The sequence below is a fragment of the Halichoerus grypus genome, chromosome 9 (genome assembly GCF_964656455.1).
Source record: "Halichoerus grypus chromosome 9, mHalGry1.hap1.1, whole genome shotgun sequence".
NCBI lineage: Eukaryota > Metazoa > Chordata > Mammalia > Carnivora > Phocidae > Halichoerus > Halichoerus grypus.
The window spans coordinates 110,592,361-110,610,065 of NC_135720.1; the positions used below are offsets into that span (position 1 = coordinate 110,592,361).

A 17,705-nucleotide genomic window follows, 5' to 3' on the forward strand; every position below is an offset into this window, starting at 1 on the left:
ACACAAGCAGGGGGAGTAGGAGAGGGAGAAGCAGGCTCCCCGCCGAGCAGGGAACCGGATGTGGGGCTTGATGTGGGGCTCGATCCCAGGACCCTGGGATCATGACCCGAGTCGAAGGCAGCCGCTTAATGACTGAGTCACCCAGGCGCCCCACTCTTGTCAGTAGTTTTTAACTCTACCTGCAGTCTTTTCAATACAGCATTAACGTACCCAGACTGTCACCACCTTTCTTTTTGTACATTCATTTGACAGTGAGAAGCAAAAAGCAGATATAAACAATACTCATTCTCTTGATTATTACAGAAAAAGTAAGACCTTCTCACAAGTCCTAAACAATACACAGCATTCCAGTTCTACACAATAACAACAGATCCATAATTACTGTATAGTTAACAAATTATGTGGTACTTGGATTTGCAATCCCAAACCCATTCCCCAGCAACTTCCACACCCTACCTCTTCATATCTCTATATAAGGGAAGCTATGAAGGACCAACAGATGAAATTCTGGTCCCGAGGATGCTAAAAGATCAACATAAGTAATCCCCTGCCTCCTCTTCTTCCACCCTGCTTCTACGAGGTACATCACAGCTGAAGAAATTCGCCAGGTGCCTAGGGATAGGGCCGTCTACTCTCACCTGGGTCTTCATCGCTACTTGGCAATCACTGTAATTATCTCATTGACTCATAATGCATCCGCCCTAACACTTTAACAAAATTCCCTACTTTTCTCATCCCTATATACCTCACATACAAATCAGGCACACGTAGTTTTCAACCTCGGTGAGAAAGCTTTTGCAAATGACATGCTTATTGATCACTGCTCCTGCTGCCTCCTTCCTTATACCCCGAAATTCTTCTGTACCTGTGTCGGAGAACAGGCCAGAATTTCAGGGAGAGGCATATATATTTGAAAAGGTGACCTCCTTGGGGGCCTAATCTTGCTCATTTCTGTACCCAGCACTTAACCTAGTGCCTAACAGAGTAAGCTCCCAGCAAAGACTGCTAAACGAATATACAACCAATCTGCAATAGATTATTAAATAGCTTATATTTAGGTAATCGACCTCATGATCATCAAATCCAAATGTCTCTTGTCAGTTTACAGTCTGCAGCATTTTAATGATGAGGCAATTGGTTGCAAGCATAGGCTTTGGAGCCAAATTAGTGGGTTGAACATGAACTATACTAAGAAGCAGCAGCTCTGGAACTTTGGACTGAAGTCACTGAACCTCTCTATGTTTTATCTTCCTCATCTGTAAAAATGAGGATAATAAAAGCACCTACCTCATAAGACCCTGTGAAAATTAAATGTTAGTACATGTAAAGAGCTTAGGAAAGTACTTAGAAAATAGCAAACACTTCATAAATGTGAGCTTACATTTTCATTATTACTATGAAAGAACACAACAAGCTGAAATTTGTTCCTTGGCCTCTGTGAACTTGCCCACTATCATTCTACTCTTCTCTGACTTCTTCAAGTTGCGTCCTCTGTTTTGATTTCACTCTCAAGGTTCTATTCTCACTGCTTTTTCTTGCTCTCATCCTTGCCAATCTCATTTAACCAGTAAGGTTTCAACTATCATCTCCCAAGTGCATGAAGCTAACTCTGACTTCCCTCTCCTGAGCTCCAACTCAACCAGCCCACTTGAACATGAAAGTCATCATCATATCTCAGATTAGCAAATCTCCTCAATTCCTCAGATCTGTGAAAACCTGAAGATTACAATAATGAGCCTTATAAGGATTAGGAAATAAGATTGGTTTCAGCGAATTGAACTCAAGATAAACACACAATGGTTTAAAGCAGTGATGTCATCAGAGAGAGAATGGATCTGAAGCTAGTAGAACAGAAGACTGAAAGTATTTAATTATCAAAAGAAAAAACATGGCAGTGTACAATGGCCTAGACGGGCAAGTTATGGAAACACAGGAAGTATTGTGTCCTAGGGGCTACAAAGCTAAGAGCAGGTCTAAGTCCAGGCAGAGGAGGGAAAAAAGGGTATGAAGATGGAATCTTGCACTGAATGCAAGACCTTCCTTATATGTACTTAGAGCACACCTCACAATCAGCCTGACTCAACTAAAAATTTACTTCTTTTTAATTCCACTTGGTGAGTCCACACTTCGCCATTTGCTATATAAACCCTCGTACGGGTTGGCTTCCCAGAAAGGTCTGCCTCCAGAGAAAATGTTTTAGTCCTATGTATAAATTTTTATTTCCCTGTTTACAGGATTTTTCATGATGAATTAATAAAGTTAACTTTTGGTTATGATTTGAGTTTCCACATACCTTAATTAGAGAGAGAGAAAGTTTTGATCTTGGCAACATGAAAATTTCTATTTTCTGTGGCAATTATGTTTTACATTGTGAAATAACTGATTAAAAGCATGGTTTCTGAAGCCAAATGCCTGAATTTGAATACTGGTTCTGGTATCTAGTTATTTGTGACCACAGGTAAATTACCTGATCTCTTTGTGCCTGTTTCCTCAGCTCTAAAATGGGGATAATGATAGTATCTACTGCACTGGGTTATCATGAGGCTTCTATGAGAAAATGTTCAGAACATATAGAACAACGTCTTACACACAAAGTGCTCAATAAATGATAGCTATTGTTATCTCAGTCTCACACACAACTTGGCTACTTAGGTTGGTTTGTTGTGACCTGATCCTGGTATATAAGAATCCAATCAGATGAGATCCTGACCAGCTCCAAACTTTCCCTTAGACAAGGAGTTCTTCACCTAAAGGCCATAGTGAACTTAAAACATTTTATTCAAAATTGGGTATAAATGGATGGTGTGTTTTTTTTCTGAGACAAGGGGCCATATCTTTTATCTGTTTCTCAGTAAGTACATGACCCCAAATAGATTTTTAAAAACAAAACAAAACCTATTACCCCAACATTATCACTACCATTTTAATCTTTTCTTCTTCCCTCCTCCTCAATGTCCCTCCTACACCTTCCCCTGGGCCTCTATTCAATAGGTTACAGGATTTTAAAAATTATTCCTCTGCAATGTTATTCTACTATAATCCTTCCCATTTTCATTACTGCCAGGTTACTTCTCCAAAAGAACTGTAATATTAGTTTCTTTGCTCAAAAACATGACTATTGTCTAACATCTAAATATCTAAGCTGAACATTTAAACCTCTCTGACTTGATCATCATCTACCTTTCTAGCCTTGTCCTCTATAAATGGCCCTAAAGGGGTCATTTGCCAGTGCAGGACTCCATGTACCTTTCCTCCAAAGCTCATTCTACTCCATTTAGAATGTCTTTTCACCACCTTGTGTCTGTCTTCAGCACAATTTTCTCCAGTAAACCAACACTCTTCTTCAACAATCATTGTCTTTAATATTTAAGAAGAATCATTAAAATGGACTCAGGGTTTCTCAACCTTGGCATTGCTGACATGTTAGGCTGGGTAATTCCTTGTTGTGGAGGGCTATCCTATGCACTGTAGGATGTTTAATAGCATGGGGGGACAAAATCACTCCTGGATGAGAACCACTGACATATTATAACAAATATATTTAATTTACCCTGATAAAGAGTAAATTCTTTGAGGACACGGACTTTGGCGTTCTTTACTTTTATATTCTCAATGTCACCTAGTACAGTGGTTTATGATAAATAATTTGTTCTCTGCTTATCTTTCCAAAGTTAGTAGGCAGAACATTCTAACCTACCATATTCCAAGGATTTCTAGATGTTCATTAAATCTGAAACATCAAATTTCAACCTGTTAATTTAAAGCTTTTAAGAGGCGAAAACTGCTATGTCAAAATGTGCCTAAAATTTTCAACAGACACTGTTAGTTATAGCTGTGTCCCAAAGGAGTTGGCTACAGCAGTAAAAAAGTTAAGTGGACAATGGACTTCCATATCACATATATAACAATAACATTCTATCGCTGAGGACTTACAGAAGAATAAGAGAAACCATTTCCTCCTCTCTTCAAATACCCTATGTTCTATGAAGTATATAGTGTTATTATCTCAGTTAATTGCCTAGAAACATACAAGGCCCAGTGAGTGACAGAAGTAAGGTTTCCAAGGTTCCTAAATTAGGAAGTTCTCTAGACCAGTGGTTCTCATTAATTAGCGCAGATTAGGATCCTCTGCAGAATTAAAAAGTACAAGTCCTTGGGGCTCCCTCCAGATCAATAAAATTAGACTCAGAGAATGGTGCTAAAGATTGTAATTGTTTTTGGTTTTGTTTTTTTTAAATCTCTAGTGGATTCTATTTTGCAGACAGGACTGAGAACCACTGCCCTAGACTGGTTCAAGACCAAATACCTTGACAGTTAACCAAAAAAGCTATCTTTTAAAAGGACCTTAAGCTCTATGGAATAGCTAAAATTTATTCCCTAACTTGCTGACGAGGGCCTACATGTCAACACTTAATCTTGATTTAGAAGAACTGCTATCTTTTTTTCTGAGACAAGGCATTACTAAGAAGCTCATGATACAATTCTTGGGCTGCTTTCTCTACCACTTCAAAGATCTGGGCACTTACACTCCTCTTTACTTGGTGAAGTTACATTCAATTCTGTCGGAAGCGGCTGCTGGCTGGGACTAAGAGTTGGCGTGGTTATCGAGGTATTGTTGTTGTCACTGGTGGTCTCTTCGGAAAACAAATCTGATTGGCTGTTACTTGTACTTGGAGCGGAATCATCGTCTGGTTGTTTCTTTTGAAAATCTGAAGAGAAAGAGTGATATAACCAGTTTAAATAAGGAGTTCGTAATTTCCTTGGGAATTAGAAAACAACAAAAGTACAGAAATAAAAATTAAATGTAATAGGGGCAATAATAAAGACTACCCTTAGTGACAAAAAAAAGAACAGAAGTAAAATACCATATACCATATATACTTTCCATTGGTGGAGGGTAACTGGAATTAAAGCTTTCCATGGTCCTTGTATTGTCAGAAATATGGTAGGCATACCAATTTTCTTCTTTAAATTCAATTTAATTAACATATACTATATTATTAGTTTCAGAGGTAGAATTTAGTGATTCATCAGTTGCATATAACACCCAGTGCTCATTACATCAAGTGCCTTCCCTAATGCCCATCACCCAGTTACCCCATCCCCCTGCCCACACCCCCTCCAGCAATCCTCAGTTTGTTTCCTAGAGTAAGAGTCTCTTATGGTTTGTCTCCCTCTCTGTTTTCATCTTATTTTTCCTTCCATTCCCCATGTTCATCTGTTTTGTTTCTTATGTTACACATGAGTGAAATCATGACATTTGCCTTTCTCTAACTGACTTATTTCACTTAGCATAATACCCTCTAGTTCTAGCCCTGTCGTTGCAAATGGTGAGATTTCATTCTTTTTGATAGCTGAGTAATATTCCTGTGTGTGGGTGTGCGCGCGCACACACCACATCTTTATCCATTCATCTGTCAATGGACATCTGGACCCTTTCCGTGTTTTAGCTATTGTGGACATTGCTGCTATAAACATTGAGGTGCATGTGTCCCTTGGGATCACTATGTTTAGACATACCAGTTTAATGTAAGATTTTACAAAGCCAAATACAATTAAAATGTTAGGGGTAGTCAGCAGAAGGAAAGAAGAAATAAAGAAAGGTTATTCAAACCAATAGAGGACAGGTAAGAAGGAAAAAAAAAACAGCACAGAGAAAAGCAGGGTAAACAGAAAACATAATAAGATTGTAGAAATAACTACAGATATGTTAGTAATGGTAATAATTGTAAACTGACTAAACTTAACAATTAAAAGAGAATGTTCAAATTGAATAAATGAGGTCCTGTTTTACAAAAGACATACTAAAAACATGAACATGAGAATAAAGAAAAATTTAAAGTATATTAAAAAGAAATACAAGCAAAGATACATGACTAAAAAGCCAGTAACACTGGGGCATATGGGTGGCTTGGTCAGTTAAGTGTCTGACTCTTGATTTCAGCTCAGGTTACAATTTCAGGATTGTGGGATTGAGCCCCACTTTAGGCTCCATGCTCAGTGGGGAGGCTGCTTGAGAATCTCTCTCTCCCTCTGCCCCTGCCCCCTATATCTCTCTCCCTCCCTCTCTCTCTCTCTCAAATAAATAAATAAATCTTAAAAAAAGAAAAGAAAAAGGCGAGTAATAGCTACAGTACTGTCAGGAAATGGAGACTAAGGCAAAAGGCACTGTTAGAGGGGGAAAAAAAGACGATCATTATATAATAGTAAAAAAACAAAAAACAAAAAATGAGGCGTGCGCACACACACAATTAAAAACAAAGAATTTACGAGGAAGATAAAACAATTTTCAACTTGTATGCACCTAATAACAAAGCCTCAAAATATATAAAGCAAAAATGATTATATTTATGGAAAACTGACAAATCTACCATCATAATGGGAACATTTTAATATACCTGCCTCAGCCAAAATAATTAGTAAAATTAGAGAAGATTAGTAAGTTTAGGCTCATGTACCCAACAATAAGTTAATAAATTATTTTCAAACATGAGGAATATTTATAAAAACTGACTGAAACCTGACTAAATCTTGACCACATATTAACCTATAAAGCAAAAGTCTTTAACAGATGCCAAAAAATTAGTAAGATAAAAACATTATTAGCATCAAAAACTAATGATGTAATGTATGGTGACTAACATAATAAAATAAAATTTAAAAAACCATTATTGGGGCACCGGGTGGCTCAGTCGTTAGGCGTCTGCCTTCAGCTCAGGTCATGATCCCAGGGTCCTGGGATCGAGCCCCGCATCAGGCTCCCTTGCTGGGCGGGAAGCCTGCGTCTCCCTCTCCCACTCCCCCTGCTTGTGTTCCCTCTCTCGCTGTGTCTCTCTCTGTCAAATAAATAAATAAAATCTTTAAAAAAAAAAATTACTAGCTCACCACAGTGCAAGTAAATTAAATATTGATAACAAAAACTTCTATATATTTGGAAATTTTTAAAATATTAAAAAAATAAATTTAAAAAATTTAAAGTAAACTCATGGGTCAAATCAGAAATTAGAAAATAAATAAATGATAATGAAATTACTACTTATCAATATCCAGTAAAGATAAAGATGCAAGTTACATTATCCATACCTCAGTCATTTCACATAGGTATATGCCTGAGAGAATCTCAACACACATGACAAGAATGTTAATTATATATTGTTTACAAAAGTAAAAAGTCAAAAACAACCTGAGGTCCATAAATTGTACCACATTCATATAATGGAATAATGTATACTGTGAAAGCAACTACTGCTACACACATCAACATGAATAACACTAAAAAAAGTAGTAGGATTGTACTTACCTAAACCTTAAAAAGAGGCAAAACTCAATATATTACTTAGGAATATGTATGTTTAAACCATTAAAAAATAATTAACACAACTCAGGTTAGTGGTTGCCTCTTAGGTTGAAGAAGAGGGATGTGAAGGTGAGAGATACATAGAAAGAGTAAAAATTATAGGTAATGTCCACTGACAGCATAGATTAAAATAAAATTCATTCATATAAGGGAATGCTCTATGACAGTTAAAATTAATGAATAATGCTACATATACAACAAAAACATCTCAAATGCAATGCTGAGTGAGAAAAGCTATGGAAGGCTATATACAGTATAATACTTTAATTACAATATAATGACATGTGTGGAAATGATACACCAAATTCAGGACAATGGATATGTTGGGGAGGTAAGGCAGAGAGGAACAGAGATCTTCAATTCTATCTGTAATTTTTCATTTCTTAAAGGTGGCAGTGGGTATATAACTTAAACTTATTAGGTATAGTCTCTGTACGTTTCATTTAAAAGTCTAATGCTAGTCTATAAAGTACAGATTATACTATATCAATTCAGAGAAGGAGAAGACCCTGACAACTCCACATTGCTTCATCTTTTAAACCACAGAGAAACTGTTATTATGCTCTATCACCTCATCAGAATCACTGTGTGGTTTTTTTCCTAAGACTTTATTTATTTATTTGAGAGAGAGACCACAAGCAGGGGGAGGGGCAGAGGGAGAATCAGACTCCCCGCTGAGCAGGGAGCCTAAAAAGCAGGGCTCCATCCCAGGACCCTGAGATCATGACCTGAGCTGAAGGCAGACGCTTAACTGACTGAGCCCCCCTGGCGCCCCCAGAATCATTGTTTTAACATATACTGAGCTATTATTTATGTTGCACTTACCATGTGCCAGGCACTGAACTAAACGGTTTATGTGTATAACTCACTCACTTCAATCAATCAAGACCATCCTAACAAGGGAAGTATAATTATATAATCAAATACCACTTCACTGATGAAGAAACTGAGGCTGAGAAAGTTTAGATAATTTGTTCCAAGTTAATAGCTAGTAAGCAGCAAGATCAGGATTTAAATGCAAGTCCATCTGACACCAAAACCCATGGACTTCAATCACAAACATAGGACGTAAAATGGTGAGCACTAGTTTGGCTCAAGGAAAAGGCCTCCATGTCAAGTTCCCACTGATTTACAGAACTAATGGTGAGTGCAATGGATTTAGCCAAAGAATCAGTAACTTTTGTGCTGATCAGTGATCTAAAGCCTCTATTGCTTCTTTTCTATGTATTTATTTCTCCTAGCTTTCTCATTCTTTGGTGTTTTGACATTTTAAAATGGCTTATTATCTCGATGTTATTTGTACAGCACCTTTAGAGAAAAAGGTACTATATAAATGGAATAAAAATACTATAATGATGTAATTAATTATGCTTTCTTTACGTCATGTCATCTCCTTAGCTCTCTTATGTCAATAACCATTGTACCCCTCCTATAACCATCTCTACCATAAGGCCCTAAAAGAACTGCAACTGAGTCATCATTATACCATCTAGCACAATACCCAATGCTTGGAGACAGACACACAAACTCACTCGCTCAGGCACAATAATACTTAAGGGTAAATGACACTGATGTCTACAGACAATAAGCAGGTCCCACCCACATAATCTCCAGCCCATTCTTGCCATGCTCCTTCATGCTCAAGTATTTTTATTTAAGTTTTCTTTTGTGAATCTTCAGTTGAAACAATGTACATTCTTTTAATCCATTCTCCCTGATGACTTTTCTGCACCTCCACAGGATGATCAAGTGAAAAAAAACATCAGACTAATAGTATTCATTACATAACAAACTGGCTGCACACACAAAAACTAGAAGCTCTATACGTTCTGTTTAAATTAAATGAAAAGCCCAGGAATCAAAGAATTTTATATTCAGAATTAACTTTAAAGATCCAGCTCAATCCTCTCATCTTACAGATAAAGAAAACAAGAGCCAAGAAAGTTAATGCAAGTCACCAGAAATTCATGGAGTTAATCCTAATAGTTTTTTTTTAACTCTTAGGCCAACATAAGTAACTTATACACTACAAAGAACTTTAAAGTTGGAACTGGATTCAAATCCTAACTTTGCTATTTATTGGGCATATGGCTAAAAGCAAACTGTTTAATCTTTCGAGGCCTTATCTGTAAAACAAAAGGAGGGAATTATTTCTACCTCTCATGATAATGTGAATTAAATAAGACAATGTATTTATAAAGTATCTGGCACATGGGTACTCAACAAATGATAGCCATTAAAAATAAAAGGTATTTTCCTAGTTTATAGAAAGAGCCATGAATGATCTCTTCCTTTTAGTCTTGACTTTTGCATCATAATTCCTACTCTCTTGCTCCTCACTTTCTGAATCATTTGGTATCCAACTGCTGACAACTGGGGGGGGGGGAAGGAAGGGAAGGAGGGAGGGAGGGAGGGGAGGGGAGGAGGGAGGGAGGGAAGGAGGGTGTCAGTAAGTCCCAGAAGTTTACTCAAGGTCGAAGGGGAGCAGATTTACATCACATGGAAAAAGTGAACAACGAAACAGGCAGAGAGACTGCCTCTCATCACTCTCCTCTGGAAAGCAGTAAGGGAAAAGTGCAGAAATAGTCACTTCATTTGATTCAGCCACAGTAAAGACTTGTTCCACTTGTACAGTTCTCATATAAATGGGAAAACTAGCAATCTCCAAGCTTATCAACCTCTATGAGAAAAAAATAGGAATAATTATCTATTATTGTAAATTGGTAGACTTAACTGTGTATCCAAAGGTGTAAACTTGGTAAATACAAGCTTTCCAAAATAGTTATTTGTAAAACCTGAGTAAAAACCTTTGAATTTTATTAATGGGATTGCTGTGCAAAAGTGAACAGAAGCCATCTTGGCAGCTCAACTCATTATCAACTAAGGGGAAAAATAATTTCTCAACAAAGGTACTCTTGGAACCTGAAGTACCTAGAAATGGGATGTTTCCACAGAGAAAATGACCTAATGGTACCAGCTGAGCCAAAATGGCCAGTGAAGTCCCTGTGGCTAGCTGCCCACATACTTAACTCACTGGATATATTTTTCTCCATTGTTTTCAGAATGATTTTTCTCACAAGTCAATCTTACTATAAAGTGTACCTCAAAAGACAGAGAGCATTGAAAAACCACCTCTCCCTGCTCTGCTGACAAGCCCATTCACGTGGGCAGTCTCACTGGGACTATACCTTATCTAGTCATCACTCAAAACTTACCTTTGGTTTGTATATGCCCCAACTGTTTATCTCTCAGATGTGCTATACAGATTTGGCAAGATGCTTAGCTCATTTAACTCCCACCCCACTTCTAGAATGTGACAATAACTATGTCTTTTTGAATGATTTCTTCAAGGCAGAGAATACACAAAACTGATTTGGAATGGATTTCACTAAACTTACTTCTTTGAAAATAAATTCCTTTTTAAAAACCCTCTTCGTAACCTACTTTTCACTCTTAGCAACGTATCATGAATATTTTATGTCACATATAGACATGTGTGATCATTTGTAGGTACACAATATGTCCACTTATAATACAGCAATTAAACCAATTCGCTATTGTTATACCTGTGCAGTTACCAATTTTTCACTATTATAAGCAAGATTCCATTGAACTTCCTCAGGTTATATTGCTAGAAGTAGAACAACTGGGTAAGGAGGATGCACATTTTTACTTTTTTTTTTTTTTAAAGATTTTATTTATTTGTCCGAGAGAAAGAAAGAGAGAGGGAGAGAGCACAAGCAGAAAGAGTGACAGGCAGAGGGAGAAGCAGGTTCCCCGCCAAGCAAGAAGCCCAATGCGAAACTCAATCCCAAGACCCTGGGATCATGACCTGAGTCGAAGGCAGATGCTTAACTGACTGAGCCACCCAGGCGTCCCGGATGCACATTTTTAAAGCATTTGGTACATACCTTCTAATTCTCTTGGCAAAATACCCTGTGATTTCCCACAGCACAAGACCTACTATGGCATGTAAGGATCAACTGTGCACTTGTCAGTCTCCCACAACATACGGGTCCAGGATAAAAACGCTGCTCAATAAATGTTAACTGAATGAATAAGCAGCCAAATGTTTTCCTGTAGAAAGCCCATCACTGGATTGTGTTTAAAATTATTTATCCACTGTCATTTTAAACCTTTCACAAACTATCTTGTGTGCCTTCCAGGGCACTCTTGGCATCACCTGGATTAGCACTTTCGAAAGATGAAGTACTCAATACCTGTGAATTTCTATTTTCATAATTATTAGTAGAAATGAGAAATTCAACTGCATTTGTTCTAACTCGCTAAGTTTATATGGCCACTAATAAGGCTTCTACATCATTATTATAGACACTAAAGCTGGGTATAAAGAAAATAAAATTGGAGGTGAAAGAGGAACTAAGATTTAAGTGCCTACTATAAGCAAGGCACCCTGCCAGAGGACTTATGTTCATTTTCTCATTTTTCTCATTTAATTCTCAAAATAAAGTGGGCATCAGATGTCATCCCCACACTTCTGCAGAGGACAAGGCAAGGGTGGGCAATGTGCCCCCACCCCAACAAGTGCTGGAGCTAGGGTTTTGAGACGCAGGCTTACGTGACTCTAACGCCCACACTCTTCCCATGCATCACTGAAGCAAGCACCACCCACCTTATCAAAATGCAACAGTCTGCAGCCTGCAGGGATTACTTTTCCAGTTCCCACATTCCCATCCCAGTCTCCAATTCCACCTGACTCTACATCACAGATTACAATCCATGTAATCTGGAATGCCACTGGAAGCTTTATTTTAGCATTTCACACCATTAAATGCTGTGTTTCAAGTAGCCAATTAAAGTAAAATGGAAATGTTGCAAAGAAAAACTCAATTCGATTATAAGTTTAGTTCATGTAAGGCATTGTATAAAGGCCTCCTTTAAAAGAACAGGGTTTCTTTTTCCTCCTCTTCGTCCCTTCCCCCAATTTATGTCCTAAAAAGGCTAGAGCCTCCATTTATAAGTACATTTCTAGGTTTTCAAAGCTGCACGTTCCTACCCCCACCCCAATCATAAACCTTAGATACCTTACTTTTAAAAGCTACGAAGCCATTAGCAGTAGTCAGCCAATTTATAAACCAGTTTTAGCTTTCTGATTAAAATCTTAATAAAAATTCTACTAGTTCGATGTTAACCTGGGTTAAAAGCCTCAGCAAAAACAAACTGGTCTGAACAAAAATTAGCAAGAACCAAGGACTGATTACTATTAAAACCTTAAAATGCACTCACTTTGGATCCTATCTTATGGGGAAAACTGTGATCTACTCAATGTGGCTAGGTTCATTTAAACTTCCTTTCATTAGTAATCTCTTTTAGCTTCTTAAAAAATAACGACAAAAAACTTTACCATATCCTCACCTACATTCTCATAATGATTCCTTCTCTTTAAAACTCAGAATAGACAGACTGACTGATACTGCTTTGATACTAACTGATATTTTCAGACAAATTTAAAATATATACATTACACACCCCACCCACTACATATATCCTATTGATGGTAAATGACTCCCGTCCTGTGTCCCCTATCCATGCCCATGAATCTATCCACTTTGAGGTACATCTCAGAGATTAAAGTAGACCTTGTCTTCTGCTCCTTCTCCCCCATCTCAGGGGATGGCAGCAACATTCTCCTGGAAGCTGAAGCCAGAAGCCTGTGGAAGCCTGGGAATCATCTCAGACTCCACATTCTCCTGCCCTTAATTCTGCATCTCAAAATATCACATCTAGTTATTTCTGACTCCAAATACCTCTTGAACCCTACCACACTAATCTAAGTCATCATCATCTGTCAGATTCCTTCAACAGTATCTAACGGATTTCTTCCCATCCTACCTGCACTTGGCCCACTCCAATGCATTCACCACAAAGCAATCTGAGTGATGCTGTAAACACCAGATTCTGATAAGATCATCTTCCTCCCTAAACTCTTGAAAGGCCTCACACTGCCTTTATAATCAGATCCAAAATCATAAACATGGTTTAGAAGTTAGAAGTCTAAGAACTGGCTTCTGGCTATCTCTTCAGTCTTATCTTAAGCCACTTCTTTTCCTTTCCCTCCTCCTACTTCAGCCATTCTAGAGTCCTTTTTGTTTTTCAAACTCCCCATGCTTTTTGTCAATCTGGAGTACTTTGCTCATGGCATGTGACTATTTTTCTTTAATCTTGCTATTTGCCTTGGTAACTCCCACTCATCCTTGAACCTTAACATAAGCACTATTTCCTCAGGGAACCCCTTAAGAGTATATCCACAGAGGCACTTAATACGTATTTGTTGGATGAAAAATAATGCATGTCTTATTCACTGTATAGCCTAGCCCCCAGCAAAACAATATTATGTCTGCCACATAATACACAATACAGATTTGTTGAGTGTTAACCTTTTTGATCCAGTGAACATACAAAGTTTAAAAATATTAGTTCTCTCAGAACTTAATGGACTTCAAATTGCTATAAAATATATTTATAGCAAGTGAATGTTTCTATATACAGCAAAAATATTAAATACCCTGTCAATAAGCAGATATTTAAATTTTACAAATTATCCTTGCATATATAAAATTGTTTTCCTTACTACTCACCACGTAACTAGTTCTGACTGAACTCAAAAGGTCTCTCAAGTCGTATTTGCTTAGATCCAAATCACAGAACTGTAAGCCTTTATTTGAGAATAGAAGTAACATTACATTGGCTCCCAAAAGTATGTCTTCAAATGCTTCTTGCAAAAATAGTCAACAAGAGAATATATGAAGTTAACAAAGCTTACAAACAAGACTCTTATCAGTAATTAAGCTTATTTTATAATCTGGTTTATCACAAATTATACAGTCCCTAGATTCTTCACACCTACAGAGCCTACTGCTCAGAAGTGTGAACTAGCAAAAAAGTTATTTGGAAGAAAGTTGTTTCTTATACAGCATTTATTGTGCAGAGTCTACAGTTTTCCCAGTAATAGTGTCTCCTACTCATTTACAGGGCATAAATTAACATGTTAACATTACAGCAAATATCTAAAAATCCATTAGTACTACAATAACATGCACCAGAGACACATTTATTTCATTTCAGTCGCCAACAAAATGTGTCAATTTTTTTAAAAATCAAAAGCACAGGGAGAAGTTTTCTGAATACTGTGACATTAATCTACTTCTAACAAAATGAGCATTGGACAATATGTGTGCATATATATACATCCTACACATACATCTCAACCATCAAAAGTTCTGATAGGGCTAGGCAAATTGTGGAAATATAAAGCTGACAAAATAAAATAGGCAAATTAGAACCTAAAAACAAAACAAAAACCTGTGACCCATCTGTTTATAGCTGATCCTTGATCCCAGTTAAAGACCTCTCCTCAGGCCATTAGTTCCTACTGTCATTCATGAATCACTTCAACAGCATGGGTGTGAAATGACCATAACTGCTGGAAAGGTTGGAGTCTAGAAGATTTTTTCCAGCTTAGACCTAAGGTTTCAAAGGACCATAAGACTCAACAACATTGGAACAAATTAGAAAAGCATTTTTGGGGAGGAGGGGGATGCGCTGGGTGGCTCAGTCAGTTAAGCATCTGCCTCCAGCTCAGGTCATGATCTCAGGGTCCTGGAATGGAGCCCCACGACAGGCTCCCTGCTCAGTGCGGAATCTGTTTCTCCCTCTCCCTCTGCCCACCCCGACCCCCCAGCTTGTGCACTCTCTCTCTCTCTCTCAAATAAATAAATAAATAAAAATTTTTAGAAGCATTTGGGAATAAATTACCAAAAAAGTCAGGTTACCCCTTTATTAAAGACTCCTGATTGCTTTTATAATTGTACCCATAGTCTTCGTAATACCAGCCCTTCATTTCACCATGTAGAATAGGAGAAAAGACAAACAAACAAACAAAACACCTCCCACTGGCATGTCCCTTTTTGCAAAGGGAGAGGGGAACAGTGTTCATGCTCGTGCCATTGATACCCCCCTACAACTTGGTCCTCTAGTCCTTGCCTCCATCCATCCAGGAGAGCACCAGTTACTTTTAGTGAGCTATTCCCACCCCTGATACTTCATTTCCACTCAGTTCTCAGCCTCACCATCTCATAGCAGGCCACATACCACAACCTCCTGCATGTAAGTCCTACTGGCAACCTGACCACTTCATTTGCTTAAGGAAATTCAACTCAGGGTGGTGGTAACTTTTGAGACACACTTTCTCTTAAGATAAAATTTGCAGAATGTTCAGTATAATTATTTTTAAAACGATGCACTATGGTATCTTTTAAGAATGTCTATCTCGGGGCGCCTGGGTGGCTCAGATGGTTAAGCGTCTGCCTTCGGCTCGGGTCATGATCCCGGGGTCCTGGGATCGAGCCCCGCATCGGGCTCCCTGCTCAAGTGGGGAGCCTGCTTCTCCCTCTCCCTCTGCCATTCTCTCCACTTGTGCTCTCTGGCTCTATCTCTCTGTCAAATAAATAAATAAAATCTTTAAAAAAAAAAAAAAGTCCATCTCTTTCCCAAAGAGTAACAGACTATACACTTCTTATTTTTTTAAAGATTTTTATTTATTTGACAGAGAGACACAGCGAGAGAAGGAACACAAGCAGAGGGAGTGGGAGAGGGAGAAGCAGGCTTCCCACCGAGCAGAGAGCCTGATGCCGGGCTCTATCCCAGGACCCTGAGATCATGACCTGAGCCGAAGGCAGACACTTAACGACTGAACCACTCAGGCGCCCCTGGACTACACACTTTTTAAACTGCTAAAAGAAAACTTTTTAGGGGCACTAATTTAGGCTGTGATAATAAATGACCCTAAAATCTAGAGGCTTTACAACAAAAATAGTTTGTTGGTTTTGTTCAATTGTGTCTTCGTTCCAGGAATCCAGAATGGAAGAGTGGCTCTAACTGGAACAGTACTAGTCTTCTGGCAGAGGGAAAAGAGAGAGATGGAATTACAACCTGACAAAATTTCTGTTCACAAGTGACATAGGAACTTTTCATTCATATTTTATTTGTTAAAAGGTATAACATGGCCAAGCCTGATGATGGGGACAGGGAAGTATAATCCTCCCACCAGAAGGAGCAGTAAATACATGGAAACAATAATATAATCTAGAGTTTATAATACGTGTGCCCAGAAAATTTTGCCTTGAATTATGGGTTAATCTTATGAAATTTTATGCATTATTGTGTATGCATACAGGCCCATTATTCCCCTCAGCAAACGGAGCACACATATTATGTTCTGAAAAGTATCACAGACCAAAATGGCCTGAAATAAATCAGATTGGGTTTGAAAAAAGTCAGGTCTCAAACATAACCATTACTACTGATTTTATAATAGATCAATGTAACAGTCCTAACTCTGATTTTACCAGCTGCTGGTTACCACACAGTGTGGGCTAGGGAAATAATGTGAACTTTCTCCCAGGCAGTATTAAATTCTAGTATTGCCTAATGAAAATCTGAGATTATGAATTGCAGTAAAACTATAATAGGCTGATACTGGTTTACTGAAAATAAAAGTCTTACCTAAAAAAACTGTGATTTCCAGGCAACTGAAAACACTTTATGAAATACAAGATAGTGTGGTCCTAATTCAAAATTTTGTGTTTTTTAAGTTAACAAGCTCATGCTATGTTTATTACATTTTTTAATGATGGCCAACTCAGGCTCGCTTCCTGATTTTCAAATGGGCAAAGACTACTAAATCAATGAACTGAAACATTTACAGCTCCCTATCAAATAGAAAAAACAAGTTATTAGAAAGTCCTTCTTAGGAGCCAACTGCCTTATACTAACTAAATAATCCAGTCTGATTTTGTCTAAAATTCGTTTAAGACAGGTGAAATTTGGGGGCGCCTGGGTGGCTCAGTTGGCTGAGCGTCTGCCTTCGGCTCAGGTCATGATCCGGGAGTCTTGGGATGGAGCCCAGCGTCAGGCTCCCTGCTCAGTGGTGAGTCTGCTTCTCCCTCTGCCCCTCACCCCACTCGTGCACGCGCGTGCGCCCTCTCTCTCAAATAAATAAGTAAAATCTTAAAAAAAAAGACAGGTGAAATTTGGTATAACTAACTCATTTAAAAAATATATTTTTCAGGGCACCTGGGTGGCTCAGTCGTTAAGCGTCTGCTTTCAGCTCAGGTCATGATCCCAGGGTCCTGGGTTCGAGCCCCGCATTGGGCTCTCTGCTAGGCGGGAAGCCTGCTTCTCCCTCTCCCACTCCCTAGCTTGTGTTCCCTCTTTCGCTGTCTCTCTCTCTGTCAAATAAATAAATAAAATCTTTAAATATATATATATGTGTTTTTCATTTGGGAATAGGTTTTTTATTTCACTTGCAAGTAAGGGGAAGTATGTT

At 38.2% G+C, this 17,705-nt stretch overlaps 1 protein-coding gene across 3 annotated transcripts in view; it reads right to left on the bottom strand.

Annotated features, from left to right (window-relative positions):
* Positions 1-17,705, bottom strand: part of ZFAND3 (zinc finger AN1-type containing 3) — a 333,302-nt gene that overhangs the window by 77,730 nt on the left and 237,867 nt on the right. For all 3 annotated transcript variants that reach the window (XM_078055385.1, XM_078055383.1, XM_078055384.1), the window contains one exon: positions 4,527-4,709. In XM_078055385.1, the coding sequence (XP_077911511.1) occupies positions 4,527-4,709 (183 nt within the window). The remainder of the gene's footprint in view (positions 1-4,526; positions 4,710-17,705) is intronic.